Source organism: Nematolebias whitei, chromosome 9 (genome assembly GCF_014905685.2).
Source record: "Nematolebias whitei isolate Nwh7 chromosome 9, NemWhi1, whole genome shotgun sequence".
Classification (NCBI taxonomy): Eukaryota; Metazoa; Chordata; class Actinopteri; order Cyprinodontiformes; family Rivulidae; genus Nematolebias; species Nematolebias whitei.
This window is the reverse complement of record NC_056506.1, coordinates 31,436,295-31,459,851: the sequence shown is the minus strand read 5'-3', so window position 1 is coordinate 31,459,851 and position 23,557 is coordinate 31,436,295. Positions and strand designations below refer to the sequence as shown.

Sequence of the window (23,557 nt, the reverse complement as noted above, 5' to 3'; positions counted from 1 at the left end):
ATATATATATATATATATATATAGTGTAAAATCTTATGGTTTGAATGAGAGGCCTTGTTGCAAACTGTGCATCCAACTCTTGACTTTATAAATATTTTGATGTACTTATAATTTAAAAATTGATTTAGATAATAATTTGTCTGTAGTTGGATGATGGATGTCCTTTATCTGCAGAAGAATCTGTAAATCTGAACGCTTGGCTCAGAAAAGTGAATTGACTGTTTTGATTGTCTTTAAAAGTATTTTTGTGTAACACTGATTAAGACACACCTAGATGGTATACCGGTAGACTTAATTATGTAAAACATTGAATATAATTAATTAATCAAACACCAGTAGGTGGCTCCTTTTTATTTTTATTTAATTTTTATTTTCTATTTGCAATAGTGCAAGAGGTTTTGTGTAAATTATCACATGCTTTCTGGGAAGTCATTTAAGAAATTATCATTACCTGTTGCGTAATATAAGTGCTGTGTGACAGTGAGGGATCTTCTGCTTTTTTACTTGTTTTTCATTATGATGTGAAACTTTTTTTTAATCTGTATTTTCACTTTATCTTTCATCAGCATACTAATCCCAGTTTTTCTGTTACACACCCCCCCCCCCCCCACCCCCCCCACCACACACCCCAGGGCATTGTGGGCACAGGAAAGACAATGAAAACTCTCCTGAAGCATGTTGAAGCCTTCAGACCCAAAATGATCAAAGTTGCGGGGTAAGGAAGTCAAACTATCAAACTACACCCAGCCCTGTTGGCGTGCCTCGTTAGTCATTCACTTTGCACCGTCTAGACTAAAACATAAATCAAAACTGAAGACTTGAACAGGTGATGCAGATTTTCTCAAACAATGCTGCCTGTTGTTGTTGTAACAGATGATTAGGAAACTGATGCTGCTAATAAAAATGTTTTTGTTCCCAGATTACTGGTGAAGAGAGTAAATAATAGATCAACTTGTGTCCCTGACTGTAAGTATATGACTAACCACATTTAGGAATCGGTTTAGATCAGGGGCGCTCACACTTTTTCAGCATGCGAGCTCCTTTTAAAATGACCAAGTCAAAGTGATCTACCTACTATAAGGCCCTGGTTACACAAGAACTACCTCTGGAAACATTAGTGTTTTTTCCAATGTTTATTGGGGGTAATAAACAAAAAATGACTGGGTTTACACAAAAACGCTGTAGTTTCCATGTCAGGCGGGTTGCCAGATAAAAAATTATGTACTGTCGCTTTAAAATGATAGTATTTTGACCTAAACTGTCATAAATGATGAGTAAAGATATTCTAAGATGAAGTGTGTGTTGTGTTTGTTGAACATGTGCACAGAAAAGGAGGAGGTAAATAAGACATTTTCAATTTTATCTGGCAACCCTGATGCTGGGCTCAGCTGTATTCATTGTGCATGCAGGGTCTGCATGATCACAGTTACACCTGAACAGGTGAATACACTAACATATCTTTGGACCCTGGATTTTATTAGTTTCACTCCTAGATGATGAAAAAGGGGGAGTAGCACCAAAACACTCTGTTTTCTGCCATTTATTATAACTGTTGTTAGTGCAGAAACACTTTGGACTGCAGCCACCTGTCGCGCACATGTGCGACTTCACACTTGCGGAGCACTTCACAACTCCGTCAGGGGTTTCCCCCGAAAATCTCCACTTTGAGACCTGGATTCAGAAACCTTCGGTCTCTGGGAGAATGAGGGCTGTTGTCTGAAAATGAACGGCCAAACGTTTCACGTCGTGTAAACGGGGCCTCAGCTGGCTGTCCTGTCTGTCAGTCAAGTGACAAATTTCATAGTAAGGATGGATGATAGACTAACGTCTATTTTTTTTTTTAATGCCATGTGATCTACCCATAATACCTTTGCGATCGACCTGTAGATTGTGATCTGCGTATTGGGCGCCCCTGGTTTAGAACATGGGTTTGAGTGAGTGGTTGAACAATGGAAAACATTTACAGGTTATATTTATCTTTTACAGATGTCGGCTTTGAGATACCCAACCGTTTTGTGGTCGGATACGCCTTGGACTACAACGAGTATTTTAGAGACCTTAATGTAAGTCAGCATCTACTCCATTTAGAGCACATGTGTCAAACTCAAAGTCTAGGGACCAAATGTGCCTCTAGTTGACATTTTCTCTGGCCCCCAAGATGCTATGTTAAACATAAAATACTTTTATCACTTGAATTATTTTAGTAATCTTTGATTATGATGTGGAAAGTGCAACAGAGAACGTCAAACGAGGCCAATCAAACTCAAACTCTTGTTGACATGTGGCCAAGAAAAGATGTCGGGTATCTGACTTGAATTAAGGTAGTTTTTGAAATTGGCTATTAGTTTGAGCCAAGTTTTTAATTTTGGCCCCCTTTTGTAAGTGAATTTGACACCCCTGATTTAGAGCAACGATGACTTTGTTTAGAAGATCTTTTGACTGGGTCTTTTTTTTGCCTTTCAGCACATATGCGTGATTAACGACAGCGGGAAGAAGAAATATAAAGTTTAAAGGAACAAAAGGGACCGTCATGCATGACATGACTTACTGCAAGCCCAGACATTTCCCTGGAGATGCTATTCCCACATCTTTGCTCTGATAACATCTTATCTCAAACATACTTGTAAGGTTTCTTCTTTCAAGCATGTTTGTTTGGCAATTGAACATACCACATTTATCTGATAATGTCAGCAAAATGGGAAAATTTTCAAGATAAGACAACTGACTCGCTTGTTTACCACCACAGTGTTCATTTTGTAAATGTGACTCTGTTACTAAGACCTTCTCTGTTATTACCTTCTCTGTTGTGCTGTTTTTTAGTCAGTATTAGGAGCTTGATAATCATGGTTTATTTACTGGGTTAGTTGTCAAATCTGAAACATAGGAGTGGGATTTCTATAGGATAAAATAATGTTACTGTTACATTTTCTGTTATTTTTAAGTTTGTTTGGGAACTCTTCTGTCACATCTTAGGTTTAGGGGAAAATGATAGTGTTCTCAATGTCATATGGATTGACTACCTCTTCTCCGTTTTTGATATGGGATGCTTGTTTCTTAAAAAAAAAATGTTTTTACAGTTTTAGATTTAATAAAATATTTTTGAAGAATTTAGTGGGGTTTTTTTATATATGTGCCACAAAAATCTGAATGACCCTTGTGATTTTGGTGACCCTCACAGAACAGAAAGACCTTTATTTTTGTTTAACATTCGCTAGTTTTATTTTGAAGGGAGCTAAAAATACTTTCTACACAATCTTTACATGCTTGCATTAATTTGATTGCAGTTTTTATTTTTTACTAAAGCCACAACGTGTAACAACTATTTGATAAAAAAAAATAAAAAAAACGGTCACCTGCAGGTGAATTAATAAGAGCGTGTTTAGCTGCTGTGTTGAGTGCTTATACCCGACACAATGAAAATGAGGTTGTCTTTGTTTTAAAGGTCTTTTAGGGATTACAGTTTTCCCTCTAGCATTGGTCCAGAGTTAATATTTAAATTATCTTTCAGTGGAAAGTCCTGCTAGTTTCCTCCACCCACCATATTGTCATTTAAGTCCAGTACCTCTCAGTGGGCTGGCAGCTTTCTGCAGAGCAGGATTGTCAGGAAATGATGGCATTTTGACCCAAACCATTGTATCTGCTAATTAAGGATGTGATTTATTTTATCTGCCAAACATTTTTTGTGTGAACGGAAATGCTAAAACTTCTCTATATTTGTGATTTGGAAAAACTATTTATAGTATATTACATGAACCCTTAAATTACAGTATAAATAAAATTGTTTATCTGGCAACACTGCCACAAACAGAAACCAGTCAGAAGTGGGAATTCCCCATAAATGCTAGTAAAACTGTGCTAAACAAATGACCGTAAATGCAGAATAAGATGTCTAAAATATGACAAATGCAGGAAAGTCTTTGCTGCCTTAAATAAACTGCACTACAGAAAAGCTGTGCCATCTAAAAATGATACTGCAAATGCAGAAAAATGTGTCTAAGTAAATATCTAACTTTTTTTTACTGAAATATAACCAAATAAGATGTACATTACTGTATTTGGATCTGGGCCACGGCCCACCATTTGATTTTAGCTGGTGGAGAAATTTGATTGTACAATTGAAGCAATAAAAGCACTAACACTGTTAGAAGTACAGTTTCACACAAAGGGGATGCAAAAATATTTTATTGGATTGATTTAGAAGACAATGTATTGACAACTAAAATTTAAGTTGTGTTGATAGTTAAAAGAAATGTTCAGTTTCCTGACAGTTTTTTTTTCTTTTCAGAGCTTATTTTCAAACTGAAAGTAGAACAGGCTGGACAAGCCAGCCTTGTGAAAGTCTGACCTCTGCAACAAAAGCTACTAAATCCAAGAACAGGTGGCCCCTTATGTTGGAGAGGCATAAAGGAGGCATTTGTCTGAGCCCTGAAAATCTGAGCCCTGATTATAGCCAGCAGTCTCCTTTTAAATATATGCAATTAAAAAAAGTTTTTATTTTTATTTTATTTTAACTGGAGATAGTAGCACTACTATGAGAAAAACAAGATACAATTCAGTGTGATGTTCCACGTCCAGTCATGTATTTGCCGAACTCGACCTCATTCTGAACCACAACATGTGACTTCTCCTTCACCCTTGTGTGTACAAACCCCAGTGGTTTGCGGTTAAAAGACACAACTACAGTGTAGACTTTTCAGAGTGTGCGTGATAACTTAATCCTTTCAGGGATTATTATTGTCTAATGCGCCCACTCCACTGCTTTGCTGAGGAACGGTTAAAAACAAACTTTCAGAAGAGCGGCTGTGAATTTTTGTCACCTTACGTCTGATTGGTTCGCTTAAATGCAACGCGGCTTCTGATTGGTCGAGAGTGTCCTATTGACCGAAGGTGGACTCCCTTGAGACTCGGGAAAGCTGGAAGAGAGAGAAAAAAAATGCACCATGCGCCTCGGCTGACTGAGTCCATTTGGAATAATCACGGGGGAGTCGTTTGTACGTAAATTTAAGGAAACCATGATCACACCAACCAAAAAGGAATGTTTTTAACTTCGCTTGTTCGCGTTTTTGGACAACCACCGCCGCTTTTGTCCGACTGTAGAGGTGCTCCTGAACTACACAGGTAACTTTGTTAAAACTCCAGCCGTTAGCATGGATGCTAACCTGTAGCAGCTCTTTGGCGGAGATACTTTGCTTGTCGTTTTTGCCAGGTTAAAGTCACTTTAACCGTATACATAGCTCAAAGCTAAGCTACGGGGTTTTATGTGGACTTTCAGACTTTTTCGTAATGGTATCCAGCCTACAGCTACAGCAACTAAAGCAAAAGCTTTGTTTGTTATCGACTGGCACGCTGTGTGTTCGTCTCATCATCGATCACAAAATTCAACCTAAGTCTATATGTTTTGTTTATTAATTTGAACAAGACGGTACAACACAACGAAACGCCTTAATGTTAGTAAACGCTGATTCTCTTACGTTTTTGTAATGTAACTTTAAAAACATGGAGCGTTTTTCCTCCTTTCTCGTAGTCCACTTGTTGCTAGCCATTCATACGCGGAGCTGAGGGTCCACCATAATCATAACAAGTCTTTGTTTCTCATGTCAGACTTTCAAACCCGAGTCAATACTAATCCTGTATGGAAGGGCTGGGTTAAATTACTCTTCAGACGAGGTTAGTAACTAAATACTCATCACATGGCAAAGTTTTGTAATAGTAACGTCATCTACTTGTTTATTAAAATCTGATCAAACTTTAATGTGTTTGAGAAACCTCTATAAAGAGTTCATTAAAACTAGGTGCAGCCATTAAATATGACGTTTGACTACTCTGTTTTGTATTTATACCTAGAATCAGCAATGCATTATGTACATCCAGCAAATACTGTGTAAATAAAATACTATTACAAAAACTATGGGACTTGAATGCCACATATATTTACCTCAGTCACTGAACTGCTCAGCTTATTTATTTGTAAACAAAAACAGCAATATACACTAAAATACTTTAATTACATTTACAAGTCTACAACAGCAAAACGACTTAAAATGTCTTCACATGCATTTCTAATTTTTATGTCTCGTATTTTCTTGTTTGAAAATATAAAACCACTAACATGTAATTATAAACTTGAAGCAGAGTTTTCTAAAGGTCTGGTGTATTTATAGTAAGTTGTGTGTTTTTGTGTATAATGGGAATTTCTAATCCTGTTGATTACACGTTGTCCTCACTTGTGGCTTGGCCACCTTGTTAATTAGTTTTTTCAAACACTACCACAACTTTTGCATAACGACGTTAACATTTCCTTTCATCTGAAAGGGAAACTTTGTTAAAAAAATACAATTAAGACGAAAAACGTTTAAAAAAATGCTTATTGTCCAGAATTGACCATACTATTCTGAACAAACGAGTTTTCATTTAACTGTGTTGGATGTCCTGGAATCACAAATCAGCCTTTTATTGAAGCTAAAATTAATACTTAACAATGTGATATCTCTCTTACAGATGGACTAAGACATCCAGCAAAACTAGAGGTGTAAATCAAATTGGAGGATATTTTTGTGCATCTTGCTGGAGCTAGCTTTTTCAATGTGGGCGTTCACAGACGAGAGGATTTTCATCAAAGTTGAATGATGGCATCGCGTTGGGTTCACTCCTGTGAAGATGATGAGAGGCAACAGGCTAGAAACTCTTTCTGTGAGGTAAATGCACCAATAATAACAATTCCAATGAGACTGGATTAATGTAGTGTTTGAAAGAAGGAATGAGAGGGCAAGTGTTTTCGCAAGTGAATTTGTATTTTTCACTGTCTCCACTTCTCGGGTGTGATTTTGTGGGGGGAGATTTTTCCTTGACACTTTGGTCCAGGCATTTGAGTTTTATAACATCTCCTGTCAGATGTAATTTTTTTCTGTTATTCTCAACAATATATCAGATTTCTACACACCTCTTATTTTCTCTTGTAAAAGCAAGGATTTGTCTTTGTAAGTCAATATACGAAAGAATGTCTTGTTTGCAGCATAGAAATGGAATTAAAAGTTTAATTTAAGTTGCTGTAGAAAAATGACAAGACGACACTGAAGCACTTTGTTAAGGTTTTACCTTTGTTATACCAGACATGGACAGACCATCTGCTCCTCTAAAAGTGTGTCACCAAAAGGAAGGTCTTTATGTTATACTTGATGCCCCAGTTGGTGGTCTAAGCAGTCAGCATACATTTTTGGAGCTCATTTAGTTGAGTTGAGCTGTTCAAACAGACTCTGATGTTATCTCTTTTGTATCAACCATGTAGGTACATTTTAGCCTGTACTGAAATGATTGCATCTTGGTATTAGAAATACTGATGCAAAGAAACTTTTCCAGATCCCAAAACTGGGCGTCATAATTTCATTATATTGAAATTAAAATCCAAGTACTCCTTGAAGGAATGCACACCGCCCACTGCCTTCTATGTCAGCATATTAAACTAAGCTCATCTCACCTTGATTGAGTTAAAGCTGTTTTAGTCAAACCTTGAAAACGCCACACAATATTGCAAGATGTCACCCTCCGAGTACACGTTGGGGATGACTATCATCTACTATCAAGTCAAATTTGAGCTCAATTTCATGTGAAATGGACTGACTTATAGTCATTTTTGTGTTATTAGGGGCAATTGACTGTGACTGCCTTCTCGAATCAGGTTGACTACAAAAGATAATCATTTGTACATAGATGTTCATCCAATAATTACTTTCTCCAAATGTATCCGGTGTTTCATGAGATATATTTGTAACTGACAGACTTATAGAGTTAGGACAAGACTTTATCACACACTTATTCAGACCATTTGTCCCATAACACAAAAAGTAATGTACCTGTTGATTTACTTCTGCTAGCACGAAGGTGAAGCTTCAGTAATGTGGGAAATCCTCCTTTTTGCTGTTCCTCTAATCAAACTACCACACAAACCAAATCACATGTAAAGTCTGAGAAGTTTTGGAACAGCCCAGGAGTCTCTGGTATAATGTTTTTTCCATGATGAATTATAGACTTAATGAATTCAAGAGTTTTCCTAAGTGGGTCTTCATTTTGAAGTCAGAGCCTCTTTTAATTGACATCACTTATGTTCAGACATGTTTAGGTTTTTTCCACAGAGCTTGTTTTTGCCTCTGGTGTAAACAATGCAGGAAGAGGGCCACCTGCATCATGAAGGACCCCACCCACCCAGCACACACACTTTTTGCCCCACTCCCCTCAGGAAGGAGGTTAAGGAGCATTAAGTGTAGAACCACTAGACTGAGGAACAGCTTCTACCCTGAGGCTGTTAGACTCATGAATCTCTAACTAGAATAATCACTGTGAAAAACCATATCATGTTGCTGCTGATCTGTTTCATGTTGCTGCTGATCTGTTTCAATGTTGATGTGTTCATGCGTGCACATCTGCTCACAGACTCATGTTCATGTTTGTGGTGATGTTCAATGTTTTATGTTATGAGTGCTTAGTGTATATTTAGTTGATGTTTTTCTTAGTTCACATCTTAGATGTTATTACTGTTTTTCTTATACATTTTATTGTTGGATGTAACTGGGACCCTGTGTACATAATTTCACTCCACCACATGTACCACATGAGGTGCGAATGACAATAAAGAAACTCTGACTCTGACTGACTCTGACAAGTAGCGGAGGTGAGATGCTGTTTCAGACAAAGACGAGCTCGGTTTGTAATTCTCAGCCTTTAACTCCGTCAAGATTAATATAAAGGAGATTATAAAAAAGTCACAACTACATTATATGATTTATCACAAAGACATCTAAACCTCTATTATTTCCCCATGCTTAAAATATCATACCAGTCACCATGATGACCTTTTCACAACCTGTGTGACCGTTTGAAAGTACTTGGTGTTTATGTATTGTGCTGGCAAGCTCTTAAATAAAAAAATAAATATAATAAATGAGAATTGACAAATGCGTTTTGAACCTTACTGATGGCATTCTTTATTTTTTCCATTAACACTGGAGGGTCTGTCCGCTTTATCAGCTGAACAGTGCATGGTATTTAAACATCGCAGCTGAACCCAGATGACACAAAGTCTTCCTTCAACTCGGACTCCTCCAGTCAGATATCGAGTATAAAGGCACAGGGATTTTTAGTTTAGGGTTTTGTTGAGTTTTTTGTGTTTAGTTGTATCATCATGATTTATCTTACTTGCTTTTCATTCCTCATATCAAAGAAATGAGTATGAAGCAAAATCAATTATTTTAAATTAGAAGGCTATTTTTAGAGCCGTAGGAGGGCTTTGACCCTTCTCTCCTTCTTCTCCCTACAATCTTGGCTTCATTAAAGCTCATTGTTTATCTCATTTAGCATGGCTGCCTTTTACAGAACCCTCCGCGCAGACGTTGTATGGCTAACTGATGGCAAACGGAAGGGAAAATTGACTTTCAATTGGATAGAAGTCGTCTGCAACTTCCTGTCGTATTATGGCCGTGTCTCTGGAGAAAAACACAGCCTGTGTGATTCAGTCTTTCTTCCTTGTGTCAGCGCTTTGAAGTGAAACACATGCCAGTGACGTTTTTCTTCTTGTTTAAATAAGTCATAGAGGAACGCGAGTCATTTGTGACAAATTAAAACGAGCTGATGGTGATTTTCTGTTCAAACAGCCAAGTCTGATTCTTACAAAGCAAAAGTGGTTGATTGTTGAACAATGTTTAAGTCGAAAACCATAGTTTGTGTGTAGTTGGTCAGACATCTATAAACAGGAACTTGTCTTTCATGTGAAGCTTATTTATTTACAGTATGTTGGTAAAATATTCATGTTGAGTGTAGAGTTTTTGTCAAGCTTTGTAAGAGAAATGAACAGCTACGTTTTTGACTCGAGCCTAACCAGGAACCAAGGACGGCAGTAATTTCATCCCACTACTGTAGACAGAATAATAGTATTTCCGTACTTTGTGTAACTGATGTAGCATGGCATTGTCGGTTTATTCACTAATTTTATTTTAGTAAATGACAATTTGTTGGTTTTTATCATGGTTAATACAATGTCACTGATTCTATCGGCCTGATATTTTAGTTTGCGTCACAATATGCAGGCATTTCTGTGCTCATTGAATCCTACAGTAGTCTGCCTTTTATGGGATACAACGAGTGATGAAGATTCCAGTTTAGTAAGAAATATGTTTTTCACTGTTGACACAATATGAAGCAGCAGCTCTGTCATGTTGCTGCAACACCAGCAGAACACAAGCAACAAAAAGCACATTTCTTGTTTAACTTATGATTAATAAAAGTAGTTGCTTGTGACAGAACTGTAGTTCTGGGGTTTTCTTTCTACTTCAGGGGTTGCCACAGAGAGAAAATCCACTTAAATATTTGGCAATTGTTTTATTCAATCAGTTGTTGGCAAACACTTTTCTGTTTTATTTGTACGCTGTGATGCTGCAGCAGCAGCAGGATCTCGTATTCACCAGCATTAGGACTGAAGTTGATTTGACTGTACGTTCTACAAAAAGCTGCGTCTAGCTTTGAATTAACGTCATTAAATAATAATGTTCAAAATTCAAGCGTTATAAGTTGAGATCATTTGTAGGATTTTGTGAAATGATGTGCAAATGTTTGATAATGTTGTGCTCAAGCTCTGTAGAATGTGTCGCATGGACTGCAGCAAAACTTTCATCATTTTGATAAAGACGTCCCAGAAAGTAAAAAAAAAAAAAAAAAAGTAAAGGATTTTTCTTTCCAAGCTGCTTGTTAAACAGAAGTATGGCATGCACGACACTCACCAAGTGTCTACATTCTGCAGACTGAATAATGATACTCCTAACCTAACCCTGTCTGGAGGTACAAAGCTGGAACACCAGGCCTCACCACTGACCCTCTGTTAGGTGTATCATTATTGTAGGCTTTTCACAGCATGGTGCTTGGTTTAACTGGGATGTGGTGCAAAATGTAGCAGCCTACAGAGAACTAGGTTAGGTTTACTTGCATTTTAGGATGGTGTCCTTTATATTTTGTTTTCTCAGAGCTGATGTCATGTGAAGCTTGTAGTGTGTCACTTGATGATATCAGCAGATGTTTTTGTGTTTGTGGTTTTCAAAACTTGTAAAAAAAAATATTATAATAATAATAATATGGACCAGCTGGAAATTCCAGTTGCTTTGTCAGTGTGAACCCAGCATTTAGGTGTCGACGTGTGCGGAGTGTAAACAGCTGTGTGTGTTCAGTAATTCCTCTTAAACTTAAGAAGAGCTTGGTTGGGTTTTCCTCTAACCTCTGCGGTGATGTCGTCACCTTAAATCTTTCATAAAAATGATTGCACGGGTTGTGGGTTTAACATTAATAACTTGAAGCACTAATTATTGACGGAGTATTACATTTTGAAAACCATTATCTGCATATAAACACTAAGGTAAATTGCAGATATTTAAAGACCTCAGCAGACTAGTTAAATCTAGCTGGATTAAATGGGTTTTATTTTGTTGCCGTAGTTTATTCAATTTTGCTTTTGTAAACATTTGAGGAAAAAGTTCAGATAGATATGCAAATAAAAGGTTTATCTTACAAAGGCATCAGACATAAGGTGCAGTGCTGGTTGTGTGTAGATTTGTTGCTTCAGTTGCCAAAAAGGCTCAAACAACTTATTAAATAATCTTTAAAACTTCACATCTTGTCTGTAAATTGTACCCCCAAACCTTATTAATTCAAACCATAAAGATGGGTTTAAAAATACTTGTTTTCTTAAAATTTCTTGTTATTTTTGGGGGGTTAAATGTAGATGGCGAGTGATGCATATTTGGACGCTGAGTTCAAATTTACAGCAGCAGGATACTCCGTTTAACATTTTACTGACAACTTTCAGGTAACTTGTGTGCACTGTAATGAATGTTCAGCATTTTTTAATGTTGTCACAGCGAATGTGTTGACTGTGCGGTGTTTTTATTGTGAGCTGCCATCTGTTGATTCTGTGCTCCTAACTTGAGACACAGGCCTGGTCACTTTTCATTTCTGAGGCTTCCAGCCGAGGAACAAATGCTCTTAGAAAATCTTCTCCCAGCTGCCTCACCCAGTGGCATTCTGGAGATTCAGAAATGGGTGAGAGGCGTTCAGTTGTGGGTATGAAAGACGATGAGTTTGTTTTGATGTGACCGTTCCTTTTTAGTCTCCTTTTTTGGCTTTTCTCCTTCCTGTTAATATCCTTTTGAGCTCTTGTCAGACGGTCTGTTCTGTTCTCTGGGTGTTGCCTCCTTTTATTTGATTTTAAAAAAGAAAACCATGAGAGCACCGCCGGGCCTGGAATTTATTGACCTGGAATGTCACAACAGTATTAACTCTGCGAGTGGCAATGCTAACACTGCAAGGCATGTGTCTGTGAGGAGGCCCACACCCCCCTTCTGTTGTCCACATCTAAAGATCAGAGGCTTCGAAATTACCCCCGTCTGCCTGCTAAATCAGATTCAGCAGAGTGGGATGGTTTTGCTTCAGAGACATGAAGGCATCAATGCAGGCAAACATTTTGATTTAAAGTCATATCTTTGGAAGCACTACTATACAAAGTTCAAAATTTTTGGTATTTTGCAGGCACATGAGAATCAGATGAGCACAAACTGAAATGTGAAGGTGCTGGTGTTGATGAATAGCCTACTTTTGCTCGGCTTTGCATAGTAAAACTTGTTTTGCCAGTTTAATCAAAATACATGGGTGTCAGCTGCACCCGTAGCTCTTTTTCCCAGTCACTATACTGTGTATTTATTGTCCTCTTTCCAGTTTGCACATTTGAACTGGGTACTTGACAGCTCAAGTTACCACTTTTAATAAACTCAAAGGATCTGTGTCGTTTGGATCTTTGAGGTTGCAAAGCAGCAAAAATCCTCCTGAGTTTTGATGTAAGGGGAAAACGTGCTTTAACTTGGTACTGACCTCCAGGCACACACAGAATAAAGTCACAGAGTGTGAGAATTTTTGCACGCAACCTTAAACCAGATAAACATCTTGCACATTATTTGCTTACATTACACAAGGAGTTGTGCTAACATGCATGCAAGACATTTTGTGGTTTTGACATTTTACTCAACGTATCAGCACGGGCGGAGATACAGCTAATGCAAGCTCATCAAATTCCTCACATTGTGGGGAAAAGTCTGTTCTCCTGGGGGAGGGGGAGGGCCTGGCCGAGACCAGATGGGAGTTTTTTTTAGTGTTGCGTTAAACAGCTGAACGTTGACGTTCATGAGAATCGCACTGCTGCCTGGAATATGATACAGGGAAATTTGAGTAAAGGTGTTGCTGCTGCACACATGATACAACAAAGCTGTGAGGCCATGAGAAGTCTGTAAACAAACAAGTGGGTGTCCAGCCTGATGTGCTTTTCTCTAGCTGGTCACTGACTTGGCTGTGAATATTAGACTGACTCCTGTGTGCTTAAACCCACTTTCACTTTGTGTTCTCCTTAAAAAAAAATGTTAAAAAAGTTATCTATTGATCTTAAAACAGTACATGGATCTTGTGTGACTGCTGTGTTGTCTTTCTCATTCAAAAGTTCTGCGACTCTGAAGCTTAAAGATGGTCGTGGTTTCTTTATTTGAATGCATTCTTTCTTCTTTTTGTTTGGACAGAATGACTTTTCGGAGGGACGAGGTTTGGCTGAATTTTCTTCGGCCCTGTACCCAGCAGAGGAGGAGCCGTTCTCGTGGCCGAGGCCGAAAACTTTGCTTTTACGTCGCACATCACAAGGGTTTGGGTTCACCTTGCGGCACTTCATCGTGTACCCACCGGAGTCCAGCACGCATTACTTCCTGGTACATTTCAGCATTGTGTTAGACTACAACCAGGAATCGCCAAAAATAATAATTAAATTATCTTACCATAAGCAACCCATTCATTTGAGTATCTTTGTGTTTGTACAGGAAGAAGATTGTGGCCGCAGAGGTAAGCAGAAAAACAAAATGTTCCTTCTTTCAGCAGCGCTGCTGACTTTCAATGACTCAGAATCCATCCACACTTTGGCTCTTTTTGAGATTTTAACACAAACTCTCTGACAAGTTTTTTTTTTTTAAACAAATTCTGTCTTTTACACGTTTTGTATACTCATCACATACTTTGCAATTTTTATTATATGCCCGTTGAAAGACGTATTATGGTGTTGCTTCCATCCGTACGTCCGTAAACTTTCTTTTGACCGGGCCGTACCTTCTGATCCGCTCAAGATAAGTGAACCTAACTTCATGCACATATGCATCATTACTAAACGGAGTGTTGCTTACACTTTGCGTCACCTCAGCTCCAAGGTCAAGGTAACAAATTAAGGTCAAAGTTAAAATAAGGTCTTTGCTTGTCCAGGCCATAACTTCTTATTTGCTCAAGATAATTTAACCAAAGTCGATACACTTTTGTACCATCGTTAGACAGCGTGTTGTGTAATCTTTTCATCACCCTTCCTTTAAGGTCGAGGTCACAAATCAAGGTAAAACATTATGCATGGTCCTTGCTTGACCGGGCCATTGCTATAGATGGCTGTATAATAGATTGTCGACAGGTGTATGCGCCATTAGCGGTACTATTCTCGCTGTTATATTACTGGTTATGTAGGGAATAGACTTACCATAATTCTTGGACTACAGAACGCACCGGTCTCTAAGCTGCACGTACTAAATATAAGATCAATCATGATTTTGTACATAAATAAGACGCTCCGGTTATTTAGCTACGAGCATCCACGTTCATCATCTGGAACTGTGCCCACCCAGCCTGTTCCAGCTCTGTGCAGCTTTCTTGTTGTAGTACAATAATCAGCCAGCAGATGACGTTTCACAGAATGTAGCTTGCTTAATTACACACGCTCAGACTGCAAGATCGTCACAAGTCTTCATGAAGCTTCGCTGTCTGACTCATGGTTACAGCCATTATACCTACAAAATGAACACAATAACCATCTAAGCATAATCACTGGACAGAGCAGTGCCAAATGCCTACGAAACTGAAATTGTTTAAATTTGTGACTTGTAAATATTACCCAGAAGTCTTATTGAGGTCATGTGACCGTAAGACAAATAGTACTTGTAAAATACGGTAAATATTCATTAAATTAGTACCATTGATTTTTTTATTGTTAAACAGTATTGGTAACAGCTGCTGTTTTTAAATGTACTTTTTAAATAACTGATGGGATTTCTCCTCAGCCTCTCCCTCCTGTAGTGCTCCTCCGTTCTGTGCGGAACTTAAATGAGATAGTGGTATTTAAACACATTTATCGTACACAGAAATATTGTTTTTAACTTTTATTTAAATATGTGTTATGCTTGACTGACTGACTGACTGCTTTAAAAATAAATCTGATGATTTCTCCGCCGCTCGCTGAGCTCTCATGATGGAAATGGGAGTGGGAAGACCCCTCCTGTTGTTCTCCGCTCCGTGTTCAGCTGTGAGTTTAAAATGAGATCCTGGTATTTAAACGCATATTTACCAATGCAGAAAGATGTCGCACAGAAAGAATTTTAAAACGTTTATTAAAACATGTACCAGACTTGACTGCTTTTGGTTTCCAATGCCCGACCATCGATACGTTGATGCAAAGCTCACTGGCGGCAGCTGTTTCCTCCTTCGACAGCTCATCGATCGCTTTTAACTTAACTGCGTCATACGGAATTCTCCGTGCGTTTTCCATTAACGCTGAACAAATGAACAGGTGCATGAAGCGCAAAATATGGTACGATACAGGAACAATCTGAAGAAATTAATTTACGTCTATCTTGGGGGATGGTCCTCGATAGTACCTCATTGGTCATTCGGTTAGACTTCTGGTCACATGATGACAGAGTGGGTGGAGTTATAGTAGGGAATTTGAAACCCTGAGCAAGAGTTGTTATACAGCTGAACTCTGTAGGACTTGAATCTGTTAGGTTGTAAAGTGGAAACCAATTAATGTATTTAAAGATTTTTCTCATTTTCTTTGTGGAAAGAAAACAATTTTGTACCTATTGAGGCTTCTAATTCATCTTTTTTTTAATTTTATTATTAGCTTTTTGTCAAGGAGACCTAAGTAGTTCACAAATCCCAGTATAATCACAGTTAAATCAGTTCTTTTAGTCTGTGGAGGTTTTTTTTTTAACTTCAGTCTGTTTGTGTTTTTGCACTTTGGGTGAATTCCAAAAAAAGCCAATCCTTTCAGAAAGTATTGCTATATTTCTTTGAGCTTACATCAAGGAGGTATTTACAATCACAAGAAGCCTTGGTTTTAGTTTCACCGAGAACATCCCATTTAACTGTTACTGCAAAACATACTCTAAAGTGAAATGTGTCAGAAAGATACCAACAATTATTAGATTTACATTTTTATTGTCTTTAGTTCAAGATAAAAGTGAGCAGAAGGGGGCCACAATTTAGCTGCTTTGTTGTTTAATTTAGTTTGTTTAAAAGATTTATTGTTGAAACTGTTGCTCTGACTTCCTTTTTATCGGTGTGTTTTTCAGCAGTGGTGATGCTTTTATAACAAACGGAAAAATATAGGAGTTTTCAAATTTATACAAGGGAAAAATAAAAGCATTTAAGTAGAGTCATTACTTTCATTTCTTTCTCATGTTAGATTAACTTTGCATCTGATTTAAAAAGAAATACAAACGTTTTTATTTTCCTTTTCCAAGGTTAATAAAGTGCAGAATGATCTGTTGGGTGGAGACACATTGTTTAGGAAGCTGGAAAATGTTACTTAGAGTTGGATTTGTGACTTATTTTACCTCACTAAAATCTGAAGGGCTCACTTCAGGATTATTTATAAACCAGGGTGTGAATAAATCTTGTTGTATCATGTATTTTATTTAGCTCTAATGATGGATGTGATGTGTGTGAACAATTAGAAGTACAAACTCACAATTTTTGCTTTAACGGTCTCAGTATTTACTTCATGACAACAGTGAACTTTCAAATTTTATTTTCATTTTACGTACTGAAACGTAACTGTTTTTTATAATATGTATTTTGGAAGATAATTATTTGGTAACAGCCTGTTTATGCTGAATGTTTTTTTTTTCTAAAATAGTGTCTTATGTGAACTTTTTTACACCCTTTGTGAAAAAAGCTGGAAAGTCCCGAGAAATAAAGTCTAAGACTGTACTTTTTAAACGTTATTTTTACCTAAATGAATACAGGGCTGACTTTGTCTGGTTTCACTTTAAGTAAGCCATTGAATATTAAAGCATACTTGGCAGTATTTTCATTTTGTGCACACATGGGCCCTACAGGCAGCACACATAAACTAAAGAGAAAAAGGCCAACCTACGCTGATTTCATCACACACTGGATTCTGGATTAGGTTTTTACAGCAAAGAAACATAAAACCCACAAGAGTTAGGAGACACGTGTGTAGTCAAAATTCTATATTTTCTTTGTTTTAACTTATTTAATTCAGAAAATGTCTTCGATAATTCCCCCTTCTGAATGAAAATGATAATTAATTGACCATAAAGCAAGTATATAAAATAAATATCTTTATGCAACAAGTAATGACTTTTGGAGCACTCAAATTAAGAATATGAACTCTGGAGTTAAGGGAAGAGCTTCACCTCATAGACACTGTTTTGCAGCTGTTTGGTCAAATATTTAAATACGGGTACATGTTTGGATATCTGTCTGAAAACATCTGGGCTTTAGGTTTCCTGTTCAGGCTCGTCCACACTGTCGCACCACAATCAGTTGTCTAATTGTAATTAGTCTCTGTTACTCACAAGACAGAGCTCTTCTTTCATCACGCCAGAATCAAGACTGGCTCTGTTGCTTATAAACTTGTTTACTTAAAAGATAAAATCACATCCATCACAGGTGACTGTCATTTGCATCATTATTTTACAGGAACAGACATTTTAAGAAATTTATAAACATTTTGTGGGAATGTATTAATCAACGATACATGTCAAATTCATTTTTTCTGCGTTTATGTATTGGCATCAAAGAGAACGGGTTCAGGTTTGATTTAGTTGCATGGACAAAGCTCTCTCTAGTTTTTTAAAGTGTTGTTCTATGAATGAGCTTAGTTCCCTCACAGTATTTTTAGCTTTGAGGAAGTGAAGGTGCAGTTCTACAGTATTCCACAAGAGGGCGCAGACCATCCTGCTGTTGTAGTAAACTATTGTTTATGTAATCTCATAATGTGCTCCTGGAGTCCTGCGTGAGTCACATTGTGTTAAAATAAGAGAAAATGAATGTTAGTTGCAATAAAAAGCCTTTTCTGATCCTCTGTCCTTTTTTTTTTTTTTTACATTTTAACAGCTGTCATGTGCTAAATGTAACTTGTTAAAAGTTTTGTTCAGCCTATGTTATAGAAAACAGTGATTGCATGTTTTTAAACAGCCTGTAGAGTACAATCACAGACCATCTCATGTGATCACATGCTCGACTTCCCGTGTACTCGAGTTTGGGAGGTAATGTGCGCTGACTCACCACCAGAATGTTAACTACCGAGGAAGTATTTTATCCACTCTTTGGCTGTGCCCACAGCTATTTCTCAGTTTACAAGGAAAGAGTGGGAGGCGTGCAGCTGAGCACTCTTGACACTCTTCCTCTTCAGCCTCTTTTTCTCACTCCATCTCTCTCTCTTTTTTTTTTTTTTTTCCTGTGACCATGCAGCTTCTAGGAGATGGGGCAGAATGAGCAAACAGGTTTTCTGTCCCAAGTAATTCTTATCCATGTCCCAACAGCAACACAGCTTAGTAACTTTTTTTGTAATGATCGTGTGTGTTTTTTAAAACTGGGCAGACATTATCAGGAATTCATTCATGTGCTTCCAGATGCCCTCCAGTTTCTTCCTCATCCTTACACACATACACTGCTTACACATTCTTCCTTCTTATTAAATGTACTTTATTTTATTTTCTATTAACTGGCTGGTTATTTATTTATTTTTTGCTGTCAGAGGCTCAAATTTAAAATGCAGTATTGGTCACTTGTAATAATTTGAAATTCATATCTAGGGTTTAACATCTTCATTCATGTCCGTTATAATAAAAATAGCTTTGTGGAGCATGGCTCATTTACTATTTGATGTTTTATGTTTTTACTGGTGGCTGTTTAGTTTTTTGTTCTACGTGAAAATATTTGGAGTTTTTTTATTTGCCGTTTTGAGTATTAAAATTTAGTTTTTGTGTATTTTCACCAGGGAGGCCGCGGAACAGGCTCGAGCCTATGGACACTATTTTTGTAAAGCAGGTCAAGGAAGGTGGCCCTGCTCATGGAGCTGGGCTTTGCACAGGTAATAATATCCACTCCCCTGTAAGTCTTTAAAAAAAAAAAAAAAAAATGGTTTGGAAGTTTAATGGTTTAACTTCGAAAACTTTCAAGCATAAGGAAAACATTGAAAGATGTTTACAGTTGTGTCTTGATTGTGCTACTTCTATAATTTAAAAGTAGATGTAAAATAAACCTTGTAGTTTCTGACTGTATTTTCAATAAACCTTCAATAGATTTGGCAGGGTGTTTTTGTTTTGTTTGTTAGGGGATCGAATAGTTAAAGTCAATGGAGCGAGCATCATCGGGAATGCTTATTCTGATGTGATATCTTTGATCCAAGACAGGTAAGGCTGACAGTATTTCAATGGTTGATTCAGCCTCATTTACCGTACACAATTTCAAGTTTTATTTTTTTAATTTGTTTTCTGCAGTGGTGACTTTCTTGAACTTTGTGTGATGCCAAAAGATGAGGACATACTTCAGCTGGTGAGTTTTAGTTTGCAGTAATGTTATCTTCATGGCTTTTTATGCACACATTCTGAAGCGTGTGGAAAAACTTCTCTTGTACAATAACTTATGTTCAGTCATCAAACTGCTCTAGTTTAAGGTGTTTATGATGGGACAGCAGTCACAAGATCCAGGCAGCCGGCCTATCCCATCCGTGCTCTATCTGGGCCTTTTAATCAGGCCAAAGCAGTTTTTTTTTTTTTTTTGTTGTTGTTGAAATGGCCTAAATGTACTGCTTGAGCAAGCATTCCTCAAATATCTTTAGAAGAGAGTTTAATGTGGGGCAAAATATGCAACTTGCAGTTGTAAGTTTTTTTTTTAAATGATGCAGAGTTTGTAAAGTTGTAATTAATTTTATGGACTAACAAAATTGAACTGATTTGCTTCTGATGCATTCAAATGAGCATCACAGATCACATATTATCAGCATTAATCCAAGCTTTTGTACTCCCTAGTTGAGAAGAAATATGTTTTATGAAGATCATTCAATTAGACTTTACAACAGCTGGGAAATGGCAACACCTTGGCTTTGCATGTTGGAAACAAATACTTGAGTATTTATTTTGGGGAATGTATTGGTTACTAAAGTTGAGTTATTGAATAATATTTGTGTTTTTGTATTGTGGTGTGCCTTCTTAAAATAAAATCTGATAGTGTTTAATTTTACTTTTTCCTTCAGATTGACTAGTTTCACATTTATGCTGCATTGTAAGAGTTTGTAATTCATCCAGATTTTGTGAAACTACAGTAATATGTGTTTCACCAAACTGAGTGTGAAAAAGAGAAATCATGCATAGGCGAGGTTACATCATAGGTTACGTTGTACTTGCAGCTCTTTCAGTTTGTTTGATAACTGTTCAGGGTCAAAACGACAAACGAGACATTGAGTCTTTCAAGTCTTCTGTTAATCCTTTATTCAGTTAGCATTAGGTAGATGAAATGAATAATTGATTTGAACATATTTCAACCTTTATACAGTGAGAGTGATTACAAATCTACAGTTTAGCTACTATATTAATAATGTACATTTCATTTAAACTTGATCAGATACCATAAAACCGTTCATAAACTCCCAACTATTTTTAGCAGATACGTTTCAGAGTAAAGTTTCTTGTTTTGTATGTTTTAGTTTTGGTTGAGTTTCTTTAGAAATGAGTCCATCACAAATTGTTACTTGGAGAATTGTATGACCCTAAATGTATTCAGTGCAGAGGTTAACCCTCATACCTATACAGACTCGATCTTATCATCAAAACTTTATTGCATGCTGTGGGTAGCTATTATTGATTTTGCACATGCACACCAAAGCTAAGTTGCACTTATCTGTTTTTTGTCTTGAGTATAAACATTAGATGCTTTGGCAGGATGCACAGGAATCCTTTCCTATCAGCTTTTTATTATTCAACAATGTGTTTCTCAACTATACAATATAATGAAATGGCATTTGCAACAAATTTATCCCTGAGGATTATTTAGGGTCATGTTGAGTCACATCCATTAACTGAATGTTTTATTCAGCTGGCATTTTATTTGACACTTGCAATATCAATATCTATATTGTAGACAGTTACACGTTTCCAAGTTTGCAAGTTATTTGTCCAAAATGTCAAATTATAAAAAGGCTTTAGTTGTGTTTCATTTTGAGTTGCCTAAATAAAACTTGAAATGTCATTAAAAAATATTGTCCCATCCAGCTAACGCTCTTTGTTCCCCTCTTTTATCACAAGTTAAATGTCTCATCTGTGATAACCACTTCTACTCCATGTTTTCCACTGTAAGTCGTCCCTCTTGCTTGTTTTGTTTCTCTAGTTATAAATAGTTTTCTCTTGCTACAGCGTTGTAATGCAAAGCAGCTGCAGCACAAAAATATCTGTGAAGTAGGCACGCAAAGTAAGACCTCTCTGTCAAAATCAGGATTATCAGAGATGCTAGCAGGGAGACATGACACTGTAGGAGGCAGCATGCACTGAATGCTTGGAGACGGGCAGCGGTTGCTTAGCAAACAGAAGGAGACGTTGAAAATTTAAGGAGCAGAAAAGGGAGGGAACGTTACGGCATAAAAGCAGAGGAAACAGTGAGCGGGGGAAAAACGACGGAACAGCATGAATGATGAGCTTAAACCAGTGGATAAAGTCAGCTGACTGCTCTGGGTTTTGAACAGGTTGACGCTTAGAGAAAAGGAGGGAGGAGTGGGAGAGGGAGCTGTACCATCACAGCTGAATGTATAATCAGCAGCTGCTGCTTCTGTCATGTGAGCAGTAGCAGGGAGGGAAAGAGAGAGAGAGAGAGAGAGACTGGAGACACCTTGTTCAGTTAGCGTAATATTCTGTTTGGAGATGGATGGAGTCATGAAGACCTAATAGCAAAATGAGAAGCAAGCTTCTGCTCCTGTCAGCTCACCCAGGACAGAGTGTCACAGGCAGGTTGTAGCGTGGCAACCCCTGCTACCTCTTTGCTTTCTCATCCTTGTGTACCGCCACTGCAACTCTGGTGTATTTTTAGCATGACAATCCCTAGGATTGCTATGGCTGATTCATCTTTTCTGTTTCTGGGATCGGTTCTGTTTTCTACAAAATGTGCAATTTGCTCTGCTTTCATCTTTTTCTCTTCCAACCTCTCTCCCGTGATTTCTTAATGCACTTGTTTTCACATGCTGTAATGGCAGCCTTTCTCTGGGGAAACAACTAATCTGGTAAGAAAACGGCACACTGAGTAACAGCTTGATGTTGACATGTATCAGCTGTGTTATTTCTCATGTGTCATGCATGTCATCACCGTTACGTTGCTTTTAGGTTTAACATTACTGCCATATAGTTGACTCGGATGTGTGTTTAATGGTCACATATTAGCTCATGATTCATATGTTTAGACTGCAGAAATGGCTGATGCACTGTGTCTGCAGTACCTGTTAGATTTAGGATTCGAGTTAGCATCCAGCTGAAATCTCAGTGGGACCTCGCCCCTTCTTCATACCATGTCAGATATTATTAGTGTGATAAAGGCCACTGACCTCTGAACTCTAGCGTACAGTCATGGTTACAAAGGGAGTAACTGAGTCTGACACTAATTGCTGAGAGACACATACTTTATGTAAGATTGTAATCTAACATCTGGTTGTTAGGGTCAAAGTCCTCATACCTTCACTTTTCTCTTGCTTGTTGTATGCACAACACATTTTAAGTCGGGTAGATAACATTTGTTAGCATTTCAAACGCACGTTGCACCTGAAAAACCTTTACTTTCAACCTTGTTACAAGTAAAGCTTTATTTTTGTATCAACTATGAAATAGTTTAGTCTTTGTACCATTGGATAATGGCATGGGTGACTGGTAAATGTAACACTTTCACTATAGGAGATAGCAGCCTGTTGTCTTTAAGAGGTTGCCATCTTTCAGAGGTGGGTAAATTTGGATTGGTCATTTTTATTTTATAGCTTTTTGTTCATATATGCCTGTGTATGTCTTTGTGTATTTTGTGGTAAAATCTAATCAGGAGCTGTTTCAGTTCAAGCTAAATATTCAGAACTCACTGTAGTTAGACACCGTTTCACAATTATCTCTATGTTTAGTTATTTTCAGTGTTCCGTAGATTAATTTTTTTTTTATACTAAAAATTGTGTAGAAATGCGCTTTTATTTTAAAATGGCATGCAAGTATGTTAGAGGAAGAATATTACATTATGAAAATTGTGTTTAAAGCAACCCCTGTTTCTAAAAACACTGTTTAGTTTTATGTGTACACTATCCACAACTATTACCACAAGGTCTAAATAAAGAGCAGATGAAGAACACTGACACCCCTCAACTGTTTGAAACGCCTCCGCTCACTCATACTGCAACATGCGCTGCCTACAC

General features: G+C 37.4%; 3 protein-coding genes across 4 annotated transcripts in view; 2 read left to right on the top strand and 1 right to left on the bottom strand.

Moving 5' to 3' along the window:
- LOC119415101 (hypoxanthine-guanine phosphoribosyltransferase) overlaps positions 1 to 2,797 on the top strand; it is a gene marked incomplete in the record, with an annotated part of 14,034 nt that extends 11,237 nt beyond the window's left edge. Inside the window, 4 exon segments of the mRNA XM_037682246.1 lie at positions 633 to 715; positions 920 to 966; positions 1,987 to 2,063; positions 2,464 to 2,797. Of these exon segments, the coding sequence (XP_037538174.1) occupies positions 633 to 715; positions 920 to 966; positions 1,987 to 2,063; positions 2,464 to 2,511 (255 nt within the window).
- Positions 1 to 23,557, bottom strand: part of LOC119414221 (chloride channel protein 2-like) — a 553,451-nt gene that overhangs the window by 392,124 nt on the left and 137,770 nt on the right. The window lies entirely within an intron of this gene.
- The window catches only part of arhgap21b (Rho GTPase activating protein 21b), a 34,664-nt gene continuing 16,019 nt past the window's right edge, over positions 4,913 to 23,557 (top strand). Inside the window, exons 1-8 of one of the 2 annotated variants that reach the window (XM_037682220.1) lie at positions 4,913 to 5,118; positions 6,499 to 6,695; positions 13,596 to 13,778; positions 13,887 to 13,908; positions 19,127 to 19,219; positions 19,463 to 19,541; positions 19,629 to 19,683; positions 22,370 to 22,396. In XM_037682220.1, coding sequence (XP_037538148.1) covers positions 6,624 to 6,695; positions 13,596 to 13,778; positions 13,887 to 13,908; positions 19,127 to 19,219; positions 19,463 to 19,541; positions 19,629 to 19,683; positions 22,370 to 22,396 — 531 coding nt within the window. In that variant the 5' untranslated portion in view covers positions 4,913 to 5,118; positions 6,499 to 6,623. Of the gene's footprint in view, positions 5,119 to 6,498; positions 6,696 to 13,595; positions 13,779 to 13,886; positions 13,909 to 19,126; positions 19,220 to 19,255; positions 19,542 to 19,628; positions 19,684 to 22,369; positions 22,397 to 23,557 lie in introns of those variants that run through there. The other variant, XM_037682219.1, reaches the window with a different exon arrangement.